The sequence below is a fragment of the Armigeres subalbatus genome, chromosome 2, assembly GCF_024139115.2.
Source record: "Armigeres subalbatus isolate Guangzhou_Male chromosome 2, GZ_Asu_2, whole genome shotgun sequence".
NCBI classification, from domain to species: domain Eukaryota; kingdom Metazoa; phylum Arthropoda; class Insecta; order Diptera; family Culicidae; genus Armigeres; species Armigeres subalbatus.
The window spans coordinates 280062558-280082377 of record NC_085140.1 but is presented as its reverse complement, the minus strand read 5'-3'; the positions used below and the strand labels follow the sequence as shown (position 1 = coordinate 280082377).

Below are 19820 nucleotides of genomic sequence, written 5' to 3'. Positions count from 1 at the left end.
ACTGACTGGATCTGGACTGACTGATCTGGACTGGACCTGGACTGGATCTGGACTGGATCTGGACTGACCTGACTGGACCTGGACTGACCTGGACTGGATCTGACTGGATCTGGACTGGATCTGACTGACCTGGACTGACCTGGACTGATCTGGACTGACTGACCTGGACCGATCTGGACTGACCTGGACTGACTTGACTGGATCTGGACTGGATCTGGACTGACTGACTGGATCTGACCTGGACTGATCTGGACTGACCTGGACTGATCTGGACTGGATCTGGACTGGATCTGACTGACCTGGACTGATCTGGACTGACCTGACTGGACCTGGACCGATCTGGACTGGACCTGGACTGATCTGACTGGATCTGGACTGACCTGGACTGACCTGGACCGACCTGGACTGGACCGACTGGATCGACTGACCTGACTCTGACTGGACCTGACTCGACTGGACCTGACTGGGATCGACCTGACCGACCTGGACTGGACCTGACCTGGATCTGGACCTGACCTGGACCTGGACTGGATCTGGACTGACCTGGACTGATCTGGACTGATCTGGACCGACTCTGGACTGGACCTGACCGACCTGGACTGGACCTGGACTGACCTGGACTGGACCTGACTGACCTGGACTGATCTGGACTGACCTGACTGGATCGGACTGACCTGACTGGATCTGGACTGGATCTGGACTGACCTGGACTCGACTGGACTGACCTGGACTGGATCTTGGACTGACCTGACTGGATCTGGACTGGATCTGGACTGGATCTGACCTGACCTGGACTGGATCTGGACTGGACCTGGACTTGGATCTGGACTGACCTGGACTGGATCTGGATCTGACCTGGATCTGGACTGGATCTGGACTGACTGACCTGACTGACTGGACTGACTGGACTGGATCTGGACTGACCTGGACTGATCTGGACTGGATGACTGACTGGATCTGGACTGGATCTGACTGGACCTGGACTGACCTGACTGACCTGGACTGGATCTGACTGATCTGGACTGGATCTGGACTGGATCTGGACTGACCTGGACTGACCTGGACTGGACCTGGACTGATCTGGACTGATCTGGACTGACCCTGGATCTTGGACTGGATCTGGACCGACCTGGACTGGACCTGGACTGACCTGGACTGGATCTGGACTGACCTGGACTGGACCTGGACTGGATCTGGACTGACCTGACTGGACTGGACCGACCTGGACTGGACCTGGACTGGATCTGACTGGATCTGGACTGATCTGGGACTGGATCTGGACTGGATCTGGACCGACCTGACCTGGATCTGACCGACCTGGACTGGACCTGGACTGACCTGACTGACTCGACTGACCTGACCTGGACTGGATCTGGACCGATCTGGACTGACCTGGACTGGACCTGGACTGACCTGACCGATCTGACTGGATCTGGATCTGACTGACCTGGACTGGACCTGACTGGACTGGACCTGATCTGGACTGACCTGGACTGACTGGATCTGACTGGATCTTGACCGACCTGACCGATCTTGGACTGGACCTGACCTGATCTGACCTGGATCTGACTGATCTTGACCGATCTGACTTGACTGACTGGATCTGACTGATCTGACTGGATCTTGGACTGACCTGGACTGACCTTGGACTGGACCTGACTGGATCTGACTGGATCTGGACTGGATCTGGACTGGATCTGGACTGACCTGGACTGGATCTGACTGGACCTGACTGGATCTGGACTGGACCTGGACTGGATCTGACTGACCTGGACTGACCTGGACTGGGATCTGACCTGATCGACTGACCTGGACTGACCTGGACCGGATCTGGACTGGATCTGGACTGATCTGACTGATCTGGACTGACCTGGACTGGACTTGACCGACCTGGACTGGATCGACTGATCTGACCGACTTGGACTGACCTGGACTGACCTGACCTGACCGACCTGACTGACCTGACCGGATCTGGACTGACCTGGACTGATCTGGACTGGATCGATCTGGATCTGGACTGACCTGGACCTGACCTGACCGGACTGACCGGATCTGGACCTGGACTGACCGACCTGGACTGACTGGACTGACCTGACCTGATCTGGACTGGATCTGACTGACCTGGACTGATCTGGACTGACCTGGACTGGATCTGGACCTGGACCTGACCGACTGACCTGACTGGACCTGACTGGATCTTGGACTGACCTGGACCGATCTGGACTGGACCTGGACTGGATCTTGACTGACCTGGACTGGACCTGGATCGATCTGACTGGATCTGACCGATCTGGACTGGATCTGGACTGACCTGACTGACCTGACTGGACCTGGACTGGACCTGGACTGGATCTGGACTGATCTGGACTGACTCTGGACTGGATCTGACTGACCTGGACTGACCTGACTGGATCTGGACTGACCTGACTGGACCTGGACTGGATCTGGACTGGACTTGACTGACCTGACTGATCTGACTGGATCTGGACTGACCTGACTGACTGACCTGACTGATCTGATCTGACTGACCTGGACTGGATCTGGACTGACCTGGACTGACCTGACTGACCTGACTGGATCTGGACTGACTGGATCTGGACTGACCTGGACTGGACCTGGACCGATCTGGACTGGACCTGGACCGATCTGGACTGGATCTGGACTGGACCTGGACTGACCTGGACTGACCTTGACCGACTGGATCGACCTGACCGATCTGACCGACTCTGGACTGGATCTGGACTGGACCGACTGACCTGGACTGACCTGACTGGACTTGACCGATCGACTGGACTCTTGGACTGACTTGGACTGGATCTGACTGGATCTGACTGGATCTGGACTGGATCTGACTGGATCTGGACTGACCTGGACTGGATCTGACTGACCTGACTGATCTGGACTGACCTGGACTGACCTGGACTGGACCTGGACTGGATCTGGACCGGATCTTGGACCGACCTTGGGATCGGACTGGGACTGGAACTGGACTGACCTGGACCTGACCTGGACTGGATCTTGACTGATCTGGATTGACCTGGACTGACCTGGACTGGATCTGGACTGGATCTGACTGACCTGGACTGGATCTGGACTGACCTGGACTGGATCTGGACTGGACCTGACTGACCTGGACTGACCTGGACTGACCTGACTGGATCTGGACTGACCTGGACTGACCTGGACTGGATCTGACTGACCTGACTGACTGACCTGGACTGGACCTGGACTGGACCTGACTGATCTGGACTGGACCTGGATCTGACTGACCTGGACTGGATCTGGACTGACTCTGGACCGACCTGACTGGACTGGACTGACCGATCGATCTGGACCTGGACTGACCTGACTGGACCTGGACTGGATCGACTGGACTGATCTGGACTGACCTGACTGATCTGATCTGGACTGGACTGACCTGGACTGACCTGGACTGGATCTGGACTGATCTGACTGGATCTGGACTGACCTGGACTGGATCTGGACTGGATCTGGACTGACCTGACTGACTCAGACTGACCTGGACTGGATCTGGACTGGACTGGACTGACTTGACTGATCTGGATCGACCGACTGACTGACTGACTGGATCTGGACTGACCTGGACTGACCTGGACTGGATCTGACTGGATCTGGACTGACCTGGACCGACTTGGACCTGGATCTGGACGGATCTGGACTGATCGGACTGACTTGGACTGACCGGATCTGGACTGGATCTGGACTGACCTGGACTGACCTGACTGGACTGGATCTGACTGACTGGACTGACCTGACCTGACTGACTGACTGGACCTGACTGACTGACTGACCTGGACTGACCTGGACTGGATCTGACTGACTTGGACTGACCTGGACTGACCTGGACTGGATCTGGACTGACCTGGACCGATCTGACTGATCAATTTGGACTGGATCTGACCGATCTGACTGGATCTGTGGACTGGATCTGGACTGATCTGACTGGATCTGGACTGGACTGACTGGATCTGACTGACCTGGATCGATCTGGACTGATCTGGATCTGACCTGGACTGGACCTGACTGGATCTGACTGATCTGGACTGACTTGACTGGATCTGACTGATCTGGACTGACCTGGACTGACCTGACTGACTGGACTGATCTGGACTGACCTGGACTGGATCTGGACTGATCTGGACCGACTGGACCTGACCTGACTGGACTGGATTTGACCTGACTGGATCTGGACTGACCTGACTGGACTGGATCTGGACTGACCTGGACTGACTCTGACTGACTCCTGACTGGATCTGGACTGACCTGACCGACCTGACTGGATCTGACTGGATCTGACCGATTTGACTGACTGACCTGGACTGGATCTGACTGGACCTGGACTGATTTGACTGGATTTGACCTGGACTGACCTGGACTGACCTGACTGGATCTGGACTGACCTGGACTGGACCTGGACTGACCTGGACTGACCTGGACTGACCTGACTGACCTGGACTGACCTGATCGACTGGACCTGACCTGGACTGGACCTGACCTGACCGACCTTGGACTGGATCTGGACTGACCTGGACTGACCTGGACTGGACCTGGACTGACCTGGACTGGACTTGGACCGATCTGGACCGATCTTGACTGGATCTGGACTGACCTGACTGACTCCGGGACTGGACCTGACTGATCTGGATCTGGACTGGATCGACCTTGACTGATCTGGACTGACCTGGACTGACCTGGACTGACCTGGACTGACTGACCGACTGACTGACTGGACTGACCTGACTGACCTGGATCTGACTGGACTGGATCTGGACTGACCTGGACTGATCTGGACTGACCTGACTGGATCTGGACTGGATCTGGACTGATCTTGATCTGGACCGACTGGATCTGGACCTGGATCTGGACTGACCTGGACTGGATCTGGACTGGACCTGGACTGACCTGGACTGACTGGACTGGATCTGGACTGACCTGACCGACCTGGACTGACCTGGACTGGACCTGACTGATCTGACTGACCTGGACTGACTGGACTGACCTGGACTGGATCTGGACTGGATCTGGACTGATCTGGACTGATCTGACTGACTGGACTGACTGATCTGACTGGATCGACTGACTGACTGGATCTGACTGGATCTGACTGACCTGGACTGGATCTGGACTGGATCTGACCTTGACTGATCTGACTGGATCTGGACTGACCTGGACTGGATCTGGACCGACCTGGACCGACCTGGACCGACCTGGACTGACCTGACTGGATCTGACTGACCTGACCGACCTGACTGGATCTGACTGGATTGATCTGACCTGGATCTGGACTGGATCTGACTGGACTCTGACTGATCTGGACTGACCTGGACTGGATCTGACTGGACCTGGACTGGATCTGGACTGGATCTGGACTGACCTGACTGATCTGACTGGACTGACCTGGATCTGGACTGGATCTGGACTGGATCTTGACCTGACCTGGACTGACTGGACTGACCTGGACTGACCTGGACTGGACCGACTGGACTGACTGACCTGGATCTGACTGACTCTGGACTGGATCTGGACTGGATCTGACTGACCTGGACTGACCTGACTGATCTGGACTGATCTGGACTGACCTGGACTGACCTGGATTGACCTGATTTGACTGGACCTCGACTTGATTTGATTGGATTTGGATCTGGATCGATTGACTGACGGATTTGACTGGATCTGACGATTTGACGATTTGACTGATTGATTTGATTGATTGATTTGGATCGATTTGATTGATTTGATTGATTTGATTGATTTGGATTGATTGATTGATTTGATTGATTTGGATTGATTTGGATTGATTTGATTGATTTGGATTGATTTGATTGATTTGGATTGATTGATTGATTTGATTGATTTGACGGATTGATTTGATTGATTTGGATTGATTTGATTGATTTGGATTGATTTGGATCGATTTGGATTGATTTGATTGATTTGATTGATTTGGATTGATTTGATTGATTTGGATTGATTTGATTGATTTGATTGGATTTGACTGGATTTGGATTGATTTGATTGGATTTGGATTGATTTGATTGGATTTGGATTGAATTTGATTGATTTGATTGGATTTTGGATTGGATTGATTTGAATTGGATTTGACTGATTTAGATTGATTTGGATTAATTTGCATTGGATTTGGGTTAGTAAACAATTTTTTTTCCACTGTTTGAGTTGGTTATCTTTTAAAACTATGAAATTACGAGCCCTGGTATCAAAAGTTAATTTTTAATCCAGTAATCCAGTACCCATGATAAAACATCTTGTGTAGAATCTTGAAAGGAACGAAAAGGAATATACATAAATGATTAATAAATCGCAAATATGTATGACGACTCTCTCGCTGACAATCATCACCTGCGACTACTTAATTCTGACCAGCAGTCTTCATTGCCTATTGTTATTCTTCTCTTGTTCCAGCATCGACCCCACCCACAACATCCCCGGGTCCACCGACCACGGAGTCGCAGCTGCTCGACTTTTGGCCCAGCAACGGTCGAAATGATAGTTACGGCTCATACCATCCCGGTAATGGCCCCGGTGGAACTCACAACGGCGGTGGTCAGCATCATCCCAATTCGTATTCCGTGCACGTGGTGGATAAAAGTAAGTATATGGGTGCTCTGCTCCTTATCTGAAGCACTCTCACGAAGGGCTGAACCTTAAATGGTGCTTCACACTTAAGGGCACGGGAGCGGGGCTAAAACGTGTGAATCATCATTAGAAAGCGTCTATACAGTATACAACTCTAAGCAGTTACTATCTGTACGAAAGTTGTTTCTTTTTTCGCAATTTACCAGCTCCAAATCCGCTTCCACCGGCATCAGAGTTCGGCACCTAATTGAATTAAATTTACACTTGAGAGAGTGCTTCGAGTGAGCGCTCGTTTTAGAAGTGCTTTGTGAAAGTGCTTTGTAGTGTTTTACTAATTTACGTTCCTTGCGCTCTCTATCACCGAACAGATTCTAAATATTCATCCAACCTGAACGAAATCGACAAATCCGAACAGAAGTCGTTCGATTCCAATGTTATTTACTGGTCCAGCGGAAGCAGTAGAGGTAGGTATCAGTGGAATGCAAATTGCCAGTTTTTCATCACCGTAGACAGTGTTTTGATCAAAAGGTCAAAAGCGCCAATCTATACTCGGGTTTTAACAAATTGATCGAAAATCAATGGTTGTATGTGGAAGTGTTTGTGAATCGAACAAATACTTGAATTTATATTTTTTTAAATTGTGTCTGTTGAGATGATATTTCAACATTTAAAATAATTGCACTGATCTGCAGAAGAAAAACTCGGCATATTATTACACATTACTATATAAGGATATTGCTTATTTTCTTTTCTTAAAACATGTTTTACCAGTTTGAACCGAATGTTTATGATTCAGCCTAATCATTCGTAAGCTCTGTTATCATAAATCATATTTTCATTTTTCCACAGATCCTCATCGAACCATACTCAGCTTCCTGTCCAGCTTAGTGAGCTCCACAATGCTTTCTCTGCTTGTCAGGTTGAGTACACACTAATGTTCCCTCGCATGGATCAACCAGGATAGGAACTAGAAGTTTTAATGCTAATCGATCGCGCGAAGAAGATTTATAGCTAGCATGAAGAGAATAAAAAGAGAATTTAGTAGAAAAACAGTGTTAGCTCGTATTAAGGCATACCATACTATAAGCGAGATAGATGACACTATACCAAACTATAACCAAACATGTATAACTGAAAGCAGGGTTCATAAACATATACATATACCGACTAATTAAGATAAAATCAGAGTAACTATATCGTATAGCGAGCGTTGGCACCAACCAGTAAACAAGTCTATATACATAGTGAATTAACTAATCGAAAGCTGACGCGCTTCAAGGTGAAAGCAGTTGTGTATAACGAATGAAAACTAATCAATTACATATAACAAAACGGTGCATTGCAGACTAAAACAATCAATTTCGAACGCAATTCATGCAGGAAATACACAACACTACTGTTATTGTTAGTAGGTATGATGATTGGATCACAGCCAAGCCAACTCCATCCAAACGGCATGATGATGGTGCGCTTTCGTCCGATTCGAATTGTTTTCTTTCATAATTTTACTGCATGGGAAATTGTGTGTAGAGCTTTCACAGGTTTTTTTTTGGTACGAAACCTTCATATTATAACTTTTGTTACTTTGTTTTAATGCGACGATAACAAACGGTTTTCCTGTTTTGTTTAATTCGTTGCTACTTCGGATTTATGGGATTTTGCATTAAATTTGATACGGCCAGGAACCCAATGCAAAAAAAGTTATGGTGGAGGGAGATATTAAAGATCCCATTTGCAATAATTTCACGGTGAACGATAACGGGATTGTGCTGAGCTGGATATTTTTTCCTCCACTCTTACCTTGTACCTATTTTACTGCCATCTTCTCCATAAACCATTACCTGATGAGGAACAATGATTGATTGAGTGCGAAACAAATTAAATGGTAGCCAGACCAAGCTTTAGATTATAAGTAGACCATATTATCTTCGAAAAATATCCATCGAAATGGGAGAATAACGTAGGGGGCATTACACAAAGTCAGATGCAAAACGAAATAACTTAGGGCAAAAGCATCGGCTTTCCTTCATGTCGCTCTTTAATGGCACAAGTTTCGAAAACGGTTCATTGTTCGGCCTGTAAATCAAACTTTAACATGTGTTATAATTGGGCCACTCACTTATTGCGTAATGAACCTTTCTGGGTATTTAAACACTCCTATCTCCCCCTATTTGAGATTTTCCAAACTTTGTTTTCTTTAATTTATTAGTAGAGGAGTGGGCCGTCGCACCACGCCACACAGGCGGAAAAAAGTGAAAAAATTAGTTGAGTGTTAAACTTCGAAAGTATTTTTATAATTTTCTATTGCATTTGAAATGTCCTTCCTCAGGAACGGGAGGGATGGTTTGCTGGCCACATACTCTCGACCGAAAATATCATCTGGCCGATCGGATAATGCATTCAAAAATGCCACATATAAGTATAATGATTGGATTTTTATCAGTATATTGGCTGAAAATGTCATTTGGCTGAACTTGGACGATACGGTCGTTTGACAGAAAGGGCCATTGTCATTTGACCAAAAATGTCATTTGACTTAACGGGTCGGTCATACGAAAATTGTCGTTTGGCCGAAAATGTTATAGGGATACGGCAGGTATTTCCGTCCATCGTCGTAGGGGCTAAAACCAACGAAACCAACGAACATTTGCTAGAACTCTACTATAGCAGAACATTTCTCCTGAGCTTACGATTTGGTACGTATGAGTTTTACAAAAAAACGCCTCTTTTATTGGTTTTCGAGACTATGACGAACAGACGAAAATACCTGCCGTATCCCTATGACTGAAAAAGTGCTTAAGCCAAACGAGCTGTATGACCGTAAATTTCGTTATTAACACGCCGAATATCGTGATCAGAAAATCATGGGAGCTAAATTTTCAAACAGCTGGTTCTCAGCCGTCTTTGGATCGATTTTCACAATTATTTTGAGGATGTCTTACCCATCTCATCTAGTTTCACCATACTGGTGAGTTATGTTTCTAGGGATGCTCATTTTTCCCTAGACCAGCGTGAGTAAGGATGGTTTTTCCAAAATATAGTAATATTTACTTTACATGACATATTTCAGTGTGAACAACACTTACAATACAAACAATACTTTTCTTCTGGATATCCCTAGCGACTCCAAAATGACCTCTATAACTGATGAAAGATGATTTGCAAATTTTGCCGAAGAAAACTACGAAAACCCGTGCCAATGGAAATCCATCATGTCCATACCAGTTCGTAAAGGCCATATGTACGATATTTCGCTCAGTTTTGCCTAAACCGGATGTTCTCGGTTCTCCAAACTGTTCTGGAGTTTGGATTATTTGGTCTACCAGGTCAAGTGCGCTCGATAGCTATCCGCAACCGACCAGTCATGTCCAATGTCCATACAAGCCCGTAGAGCCCACGCGTATGATTTGCAGCTCAGATATACCCAAACCAGATGTTCTAGGCTCTCCTATGTGTTCAGGAGCATGGATCAATTGGTCTACAAAATCAAGTGCACTCGATAGCTATCTGAGATCAACCAGTCATGACCTTACAAGTCCGTAGAGACCATGCGTTTGATATTCCACTCAGCTTTTCTCAAACCAGATAAAAACTTAGTTTAGCCTTCAATCTTCATTTAAAGCTGCGTGCCGGCATCCAAACTTACTAAATTCTAAATGATCCCCCAAAATACCTTGAGAACTTTTTTAAGTATTGGCGATCAACAAAAGCACCCATACTGATTGTTTCACGATGCCTGACTAATTATTTGAAAGATTTCTATCGAACTAGAGCCGTTAGAATTTGGAATAATTTGCCAACTAATTACCGACTTCAGCGCATCTATTTACAGAGAGTGTGTCTATTTTTATAAGAAATAGATAGAATACATTGGCATTTGTGAAATAGCTATAGTTCCATATACTTTGAAAACCAATAGAGGTTACTTAGGTGGCTAGGTAGATCAATAATAAATAAAAATAATAAATAAATCAATTTGTCTACCAGGTCAACTGCGCTTGGTGTAAATCTGACAGCAACCAATCATATCTATACATATCCTGGAAGTTGATCGCAAGTTCCTCCACGAATTCCTCCGGGAGTTCCTCCACGAATACCTCTGGAAGTTCCTCTAGGAATTAATCCGAAAGTTCCTCCAGTAATACCTCCGGAAAGTCCTCCAGGAATTCTTCCGGAAGTTCCTCTCGGAATTCCTCCGCAAGTTCCATCAAGAATTCCTCCGGAGGTTCGTCCAGGAATTCTTCAGGAAGTTACTCTAAGAGGTGGATGAATTACGACTGCAAATTTTGTAGCTCAATTTTCGGAGTGGATTTCAGTCGTGAATAATGGCGTTGACAATTTTATTTCATCGCCGACGTTTTGATCCGGGGCTCGATGGCAGTCAATTTATTAATTACCGCTATATTCGTACGCAGTCAGCGATGAAATAAAATTATCAACACTATTATTCACGACTGAGAGCCACTCCGAAAACTGAGTTACTCCAGGAATTTCTCCGGAATTTTCAGCAGGAATTCCTCCAGAAGTTCCTCCAGAAGTTCCTCCGGAAGATCCTCCCACAAAAATATCTCCGGAAAGTCCTCCATGATTCTGCTGGAATTCCTCCGAAAGTTCCACCAAGAATTCCTCCCGAAGTTCTTCCTGGAATTCCTCTGGAAGTTCCTCCAGGAACTCCTCCGGAAGTTCCTCCAGGAATTCCTCTGGAAAGTCCTCCAGGAATTCTTCCGGAAGTTTCTCTAAAATTTCCTCCGCTAATTCCTCCAAGAATTCCTCTGGAAGTTTCTCCAAGAAGTCCTATGGAAGTTCATCAGGAATTCCTCCGGAAGTTCCTCCAGAAATTTCCTCGGAAGTTCCTCCAGGAAGTCCTCCGGAAGTTCCTCCAGGAAGTCGTCCAGAAATTTCTCCAGGAATTAATCCGGAATTTCCTCCAGGAATTCCTATGGAAGTTTCTCCAGGATTTCCTCTGTTAATTCCTCCGAAAGTTCCTCAAGAAAGTCGTCCGTAAATTTCTCCAATAATTCCTCCGGAAGTTCGTTCTAGAATTCCTCCGAAAGATTCTACTTGAATTATTCCTAAACTTTCTCCTGGAATTCCACCAGAAGTTTCTACCGGAATTTTTTTTCTGGAATAGTGCAGAAAGTTCCTCTAGAATTAACCCTGAAAATCCTTCTAAACCCCTCCGTAAGGTTAATCTAGTAGAGCAATTTATTCAAACTTTAGAACAGTTTGGAGAACCTAGAATATATGGTGTGGGTATATCTAAGCTGCAAATCATACGCGTGGGCTCTATGCACTTGTATTAACATGATTGGTTGATGTCATATAGCTTTCGACCACAGTTGACCTGGTAGAAGCATTGATCCAAAATCCAAAACAGTTTGGAGAACATAAAATATCTGGTTTAGGCAAAACTGTGTCGCATATCATACGCGTTGACTCTACGGACTTATATGGACATAACTGGTTGATTTCAGATAGTGTTCGAGCTTACTGCGCACTTCTCTTTGCTCATTCCTCATTTCTCACTTTCACTTCGTACTTATAATGAGAAATGAGAAGGGCGAAGTGCGTAGTGAGAAGTGAGAAGTGGAATGCATTGAACTAATTTGAATTGTAAATCACACGTAAGAGCTTGGATATACTGGTTCGCTTGCGGTTCGGTAACAAGTATTGGCATGCTTGGGTTGGGCATGGGTTGTTCAAAGGACATGTTGATACTCACATGCACATGTTGGTTTGCTAATGGTTTGGTTAGGACTCAAATACAGAAGATATATGCTACCTAAGACCCCATAGTAATTGAGGACATCAAGTCCAGGTTGCTACTGTTGCCCTTGAATATCCTGTCTCACTGTCTGTCCATCTGACTTTTGAGGATATGTATAGAATAGATCTAATGCTGTGTTTTGGAGACCATCATGCTCGTAACACTTTCATGTATACAGCACGTCCTTCCAAATGTATTGGAGGCCTTAAATAATTCTTAATACAATATTGCCCTTTTAACTGAATCATATTGATAACTCTGGACATTGGGGCTTATGTCAGAATCATAAAATCGTCAAATATGATCAGTTTCATATATTACTGCCTGAAATAATGCTCATGAGCTACCTAGCTTTCTCAAGCACAAACGAGGAGGATGGTGCCGTGCACCGCCATTGCCGCACGCCACTGCCGATATATTTGCATCGGCGTCCCGCCGTTTAAAATTGTCACTTCACTGATCTAAAATTTCCCGTTTAACCTTTAATGTACCGACCTATTTTTTCAGTGACTTTTGTTCCTTCAATCTACTCTAACTTGGTCAAATATCCACCGATTTTCATGCTTCTGGTACTGTTGGATCCAGAAATTCATATAGTTTTCGTTCCCGGAATCTGGAGACGGTCCGTAACGTGGTTCCGGAGATATTCCGGATTCCGTTGGGGTAATAGATAGATATTTTGGCATGAAAAAAATCCTTCTTTCAGCAATTTAATGATTGTAAAATATAAATTCATCGACGGACAGGTGCCTTTGGGTAAGTGGCCGCTTACCTCGATCCGAATCAAAAAACGCCATGCGACATATCAAACTTTATAATTTTACAATAACAGTTACTTGCTGAAAATTTCGTTAATTTTATGTCTGTGTCCATCTGGTCATACCCCGGATCAGGTGCCCTGGGGGAAGTGGCCACTTATCGATCCGAACCATACTACGTCATGCGACGTATCAATACCATTTCTTTGCTGGCAATTTCGTGTATTTTCTGTTTGTGCCTATCTGGTTATGCCCCGGACCTGATGCCCTAGGGGAAGTGACTACTTATCGATCCGTATCAAACAATGTCATGCGAAGTACCAAACTTAATAATTTCGCAATACTAGTTCCCTGCTGATTTTTTTATTTAAAAATTTCTTTATGTGTGTATTTGATTGTGCCTCGGACCAGGTGCTCTGGTGGCCACTCACTTATCGTTTCCCGAGGAAGTTCTAATGAATTTACCGACGAGATTCCAATCATTTCTCAAGGAATATGCAAAAAAATTCCTGAGGATTTTCCAAAGAAAATTCTGTATTTCCCGTAGATATTCCGAAGCATTCCCGGGAAACTCTCACAAAATTCGCGAGGGAATTCCCAATGAATGTTCTGAAAAACCTTCTGATAAATTCCAAAGATTTCCCGAGAAAATTGCGAAGAATTGCTCAAAACTATTTCGCAAAATGTCTGGAGGAAACTCTTTAGTATTTCCTTAAAATAACTCTCCCTCCCTCCATCTACAGCGTTACGTTATTTGTGAAATGCCCCAGTAAAGGGTAAATAGAATTGTTGAATGGAGTTCAAATACTATTTTCAAGCTTCATTTGGTCAAAAGGCACCTCCGGTCGAAAATGTCGTTCGGTCAAACAGTTCCTCGGGCTGAATAGCTCAATTGACCGAAAATGCCGTTTGAACGAAATGGTCGTTTGGCAGAGAGGGCCATTTGGCAGAAAATGGAAATTCAGCAGAATATGTCCTTCTGGTCATTTTGCCAAAAATGAAAATTCTTTAAAAAAAATTCAAACTGTAATTCATATTTCAAAAAGTAGTGGTATTCTGTTGTCGAAAAACTCATAGAGGCAAAACGCATTTAAAGGTTCTTCCAAACACATACGAAGCGACTGTCACCGTTGTTATGGAAGCGTAAAAGCAACATTGCAAGCAGCAACCCTGCTATAGAGTCGCGGCGACAAGTTGTAGCCATCGCGGCGAGTTTGGAGGAGCTTTTGGGGCAAGCTAGAGTAAACGCCGCGTGGAATGCTACGCGACGCGACAGTGCAATTTGACAGCCTGTTGATGATGATTGTTATTCTTTTACGTGAGTCGCGTCGCGTCGCATCACTCGTCGCGTTTACTCTGATTTTCCCCTTTGGAGCAACATACAGTGCGAGGAGGCGCATGGTACATCAAGAGGTAGTGCAAGTAGAAAGTTTTGTCTCCCCTGTACTTGGAACATACCACGTTTTGGCCCAATGACACCCCCGTTGACGGTAATGAAAAATATGATAAAATTACGAACAAAATCAACTCCTGAATCGAATTCCGCCCACCGTGGACGGATTTCGAATCAGAGGATCATAATCCGTACAGCTATTTTCAAACAGAACATTTATATTAAAACAGACCAAATGGTCAAACTACCACTGTAAATAGCGCAATACCCAGTCAGAACAAATCGTATATGATGCAACATAAGATGCAAAAGTGGAGGTGATATACGTACATATTGTATGGGGAGGTACCTATATGGCCTCCGCTTTAGCATCTTATGCGCCATCATATACGATCTTGTGTTGATCCCTTTGCTATGTATGCTGCTGCTCTTACTCTAATAATTGCGATTTGCAATTTAAACACACACAGATAGAAAAAGTTGTTGAAATTTACACGAAAGTAATGCACATAAAGGGAATGCCAAAAAGAGCGTAAATTTAATCGATGTTATCACCTGAATGTATGCAATTTACATTGCATTATGACACTTTTTATACGAATAAGTGTCATAATGCTATGTAAATTGCATACATTTAGGGTGAACTTGTTGGAAAAGATCTATGTACGCCCAGAATAGTGTAATTTTCCACGTCTTTATTATTTACGCGTCGATTACTTTTCATTATTTTTTTCTGTGCAGTCACATTCGATACAATTACGTCTAACACGCGAACAAAATGGCACCTAAAACTTTGCGCTTGAGAGATGGCGATTTGCTGCCTGCTTTCCGTTTTAATGGTCAGAAAGCTTACTTTAAAGTATAAGATCAGGATAAGATTCATTTATTCATTTATTTAGTTTAAATCTAAACAGATAACACTGATTAAACAATTTGACGCCACAATACACGGTTCGAGGCCGCATCTCTCCATCCTCGGAAACGCCCCACGCTCGCCAAGTCGTTTTGCACCTGGTCTGCCCATCTCGCTCGCTGCGCTCCACGCCGTCTCGTACCTGCCGGATCGGAAGCGAACACCATCTTTGCAGGGTTGCTGTCCGGCATTCTTGCAACATGCCCTGCCCATCGTACCCTTCCGGCTTTAGCTACCTTCTGGATACTGGGTTCGCCGTAGAGTTGGGCGAGCTCATGGTTCATTCTTCGCCGCCACACACCGTCTTCTTGCACACCGCCAAAGATGGTCCTAAGCACCCGTCTCTCGAATACTCCGAGTGCTTGCAAGTCCTCCTCGAGCATTGTCCATGTTTCATGTCCGTAGAGGACAACCGGTCTTATAAGCGTCTTGTACATGACACATTTGGTGCGGTGGTGAATCTTTTTCGACCGCAGTTTCTTCTGGAGCCCGTAGTAGGCCCGACTTCCACAGATGATGCGCCTTCGTATTTCACGACTAACGTTGTTGTCAGCCGTTAGCAAGGATCCGAGGTAGACGAATTCCTCGACCACCTCGAAAGTATCCCCGTCTTTCGTAACATTGCTTCCCAGGCGGGCCCTGTCGCGCTCGGTTCCGCCCACAAGCATGTACTTTGTCTTTGACGCATTCACCACCAGTCCAACTTTTGTTGCTTCACGTTTCAGGCGGGTGTACAGTTCTGCCACCTTTGCAAATGTTCGGCCGACAATGTCCATGTCATCCGCGAAGCAAATAAATTGACTGGATCTGTTGAAAATCGTACCCCGGCTGTTACACCCGGCTCTCCGCATGACACCTTCTAGCGCAATGTTGAACAGCAGGCACGGAAGTCCATCACCTTGTCTTAGTCCCCGGCGCGATTCGAACGAACTGGAGTGTTCGCCCGAAATGTCCATAATTTTCCATAGCTCTACGCGGTCTATACTGTCGTATGCCGCCTTGAAATCAACGAACAGATGGTGCGTTTGGACCTGGTATTCACGGCATTTTTGAAGGATTTGCCGTACAGTAAAGATCTGGTCCGTTGTCGAGCGGCCGTCAACGAAGCCGGCTTGATAACTTCCCACGAACCGTTCACTAATGGTGACAGACGACGGAAGATGATCTGGGATATCACTTTGTAGGCGGCATTAAGGATGGTGATCGCTCGAAAGTTCTCACACTCCAGTTTGTCGCTTTTCTTGTAGATGGGGCATATAACCCCTTCCTTCCACTCCTCCGGTAGCTGTTCGGTTTCCCAGATTCTGACTATCAGTTTGTGCAGGCAAGTGGCCAGCTTTTCCGGGGCCATCTTGATGAGCTCAGCTCCGATACCATCCTTACCAGCTGCTTTATTGGTCTTTAGCTGTTGAATGGCATCCTTAACTTCCCTCAAGGTGGGGCTGGTTGGCTTCCATCGTCTGCTGAACTGACGTAGTCATCTCCTCCGCTGCCTTGACTTTCACTGCCTGTACTCTCAGCGCCATTCAGATGTTCCTCGTAGTGCTGCTTCCACCTTTCGATCACCACACGTTCGTCCGTCAAGATGCTCCCATCCTTATCCCGGCACATTTCGGCTCGCGGTACGAAGCCTTTGCGGGATGCGTTGAGCTTTTGATAGAACTTGTGTGTATCTTGAGAACGGCACAGCTGTTCCATCTCCTCGCACTCCGCTTCTTCCAGGAGGCGTTTCTTCTCCTGAAAAAGGCGGGTCTGCTGTCTCCGCTTCCGTCTATAACGTTCCACGTTCTGCCGGGTACCTTGCTGCAGCGCGACCGCCCGCGCTGCGTCCTTCTTCTCCAGAATCTGTCTGCACTCTTCGTCGAACCAATCGTTCCGTCGACTTCGACCCATATACCCGACGTTGTTCTCCGCTGCGTCGTTAATGGCTGCTTTGACTGTATTCCAGCAGTCCTCAAGAGGGGCCCCATCGAGCTCACCCTCTTCCGGGAACGCTGCCTCGAGATGTTGCGCATATGCAGTGGCGACATCAGGTTGCTTCAGTCGCTCTAGGTCGTACCGCGGCGGTCGTCGGTACCGAACATTGTTGATGACGGATAAGTTGATGATCAGGATAAGATAAATGATTCATATATTATTTCCCTCAAACCCCTTTTAATTTATAGATATCTCACGAAGTGGACAAATTTCGGTGCTGTACGGATTTCGGACCCTCACGGAATATGTTTCATCGATATGTGGAAAATCTCGGTAGGGGTGTAACGGTTTTCATGGGCATTGGGGTGTTTTTGCGACATTTCTTTCATCTAACATAATTTTAGGCCTTGTTCTGTTACGTCCCATCTCAACTACCATTAGAAAAGTGGGAATACCCTCATAGTTATGGTAGGTGGGTGCGTAATAGGGCCGCTTCCCCTACTTTTGTCTAAATATCAGCTCTTTTTTTCGGTTCCAGCGAATTTTTCAAAATACAAAGTTTGAATCTCGTAGTTATTTCAAGGCCTGAGACCCACGAGGACGCTCACGCTATCGATTTGATATTAATGTGGTGGCTCTGAGGCGATGATACTGTCTTGAGTGTTTATTTGAGTTTTATGAGTCCAAAAAGGGCACACTTAATATCAATTTAAGTATAATATGGTTGCTCGGGTGCGTTCGTAGTGGATTTACTGCTTATCTGAAAGGTGGCTACAGTATATCTTCAGCTATTTTTTTAATCAACGATTCAAAATTATTAGGGTGGGTGTACCAATTGTCGCCATACTTAAGAACAGCTATTTTTTAGAAAATAAGTAAAAGGCATGTGGGTGGTCTTTATATATCAAACAAAAGGTTTTACTTCCTGATCTATAGAACAGCTGAGAAAACCACAATAAAATATGTTATAATCCTCAAAAATGAATAATTCATAATAGGAACGCATGCACCAGTTGTGGCACTATTCTTAATTTTGGTTCCTTATTTGGCAAATCCCATTGTTTTCTTATGGGACTGGCCAAATAGGGACCACTAGTGCGACAACTGGTGCAAAGGACGTAAAAAATTAGACAAAATCTATTTTTACAATTATTCTTTGCTTGTTTTGGAGGAGATCAAAGGTGTTATCGTATCATATGAATATGCTTTATCGATATGAACTTGGTTTGCTATGATTTGATTGTCCATTTCACATATAAAGCACTAGTGCGACAACTGGTGCTATAGCCACAACTGGTACATCTAGCCTAATTCGGTAGAATAAAAATAAAATCATTCAGGAGAAGCTTATGAGCTTGATTACAGCGGAAACTATAAACTATTTAGAATTAAAAATTAAAAATTTATAAACCAAGCTATTTTTTTGCACATTTCATGTCGGACGAATGGCAAAGCCTAACATTTCCAGCTATGTCTAAATGATACAAAAATGTTACATCCAATCACTATAAAAATCGACCACATCTATTACTTATGGAAACTGCTCTCTTTGTTCCTTATTGTAACAGAAAGTTGCAATCGTTTGTTTCCAGTAACGACACACTTTTTCGATATAACTAATATAACAAACGCAAGAAAAACGCTTTAAAAGATTGTACATTGCAGACAGAACTTTGTAAAAAAAACGCCCAATTATCAACAAACAACGCTAACTACTCTTGAAGATTTCAAAATACGGTTAGGGCAGCACAACCAACAAACTTAATCGTGCCAAACATTTTGGTAGAAAGCAGAGCCATAGGAACCATAGTTATTGATAAGTAGGTACAATTATTTGATAAGACATGGTAAATTAAAGGGCAAAAATGATTGCTAAAAGCAATGCTAAAGAATTTGTCAAATTATTATGTACGATGGTTGACAGGTTCATGCATTCATTAATAGGACAAGTTACAGACTCGTGCCGAATTTTTAAATGCAATTCGACACTTACAACCAACAGCTAACTAATTATAAAGTAATATTTACAAAACCTAAACAAATGGACGAAACTAATGAAGCACAGTTGATGCAAAATCATATAACCTAAACAGCGATATAAACCTTGTCTGCTAAAAACAAGCTATTTATGTTTCAAAAACAGGAATAATGTAAAGAAAACCATCCGTTATTGTATCAACGGATACTTAATACAAATATATAGGAAAAGGCTTTAAATATAACATGCAGTGATATTTATTTCATCCGAAAATCATTTGGAGGTTTGGTTTTCACACAATGATCATATTTCTATTTCTCCAAATTGGACGTAATCGCCCCCAAGCGAGTCAACAAATACAACAACCAAAATCTGTTAACCACTCACGTTCCCACAACTGTCTCGGTTAATCTTCCGAATGCCACCCGTCATATGTCAGCTTTTACTATTAGCCAATAACTTTATCTAGCCATCACATT

At 45.1% G+C, this 19820-nt stretch overlaps 1 protein-coding gene across 3 annotated transcripts in view; it reads left to right on the top strand.

Annotated features, from left to right (window-relative positions):
* The window catches only part of LOC134212313 (neurotrimin-like), a 332613-nt gene extending 313028 nt beyond the window's left edge, over window positions 1-19585 (top strand). For all 3 annotated transcript variants that reach the window (XM_062690045.1, XM_062690046.1, XM_062690048.1), the window contains 3 exons: window positions 6442-6627; window positions 6984-7079; window positions 7465-19585. In XM_062690045.1, the coding sequence (XP_062546029.1) occupies window positions 6442-6627; window positions 6984-7079; window positions 7465-7550 (368 nt within the window). In that variant the 3' untranslated portion in view covers window positions 7551-19585. The remainder of the gene's footprint in view (window positions 1-6441; window positions 6628-6983; window positions 7080-7464) is intronic.
* The last annotated feature ends 235 nt before the right edge of the window (window positions 19586-19820 follow it).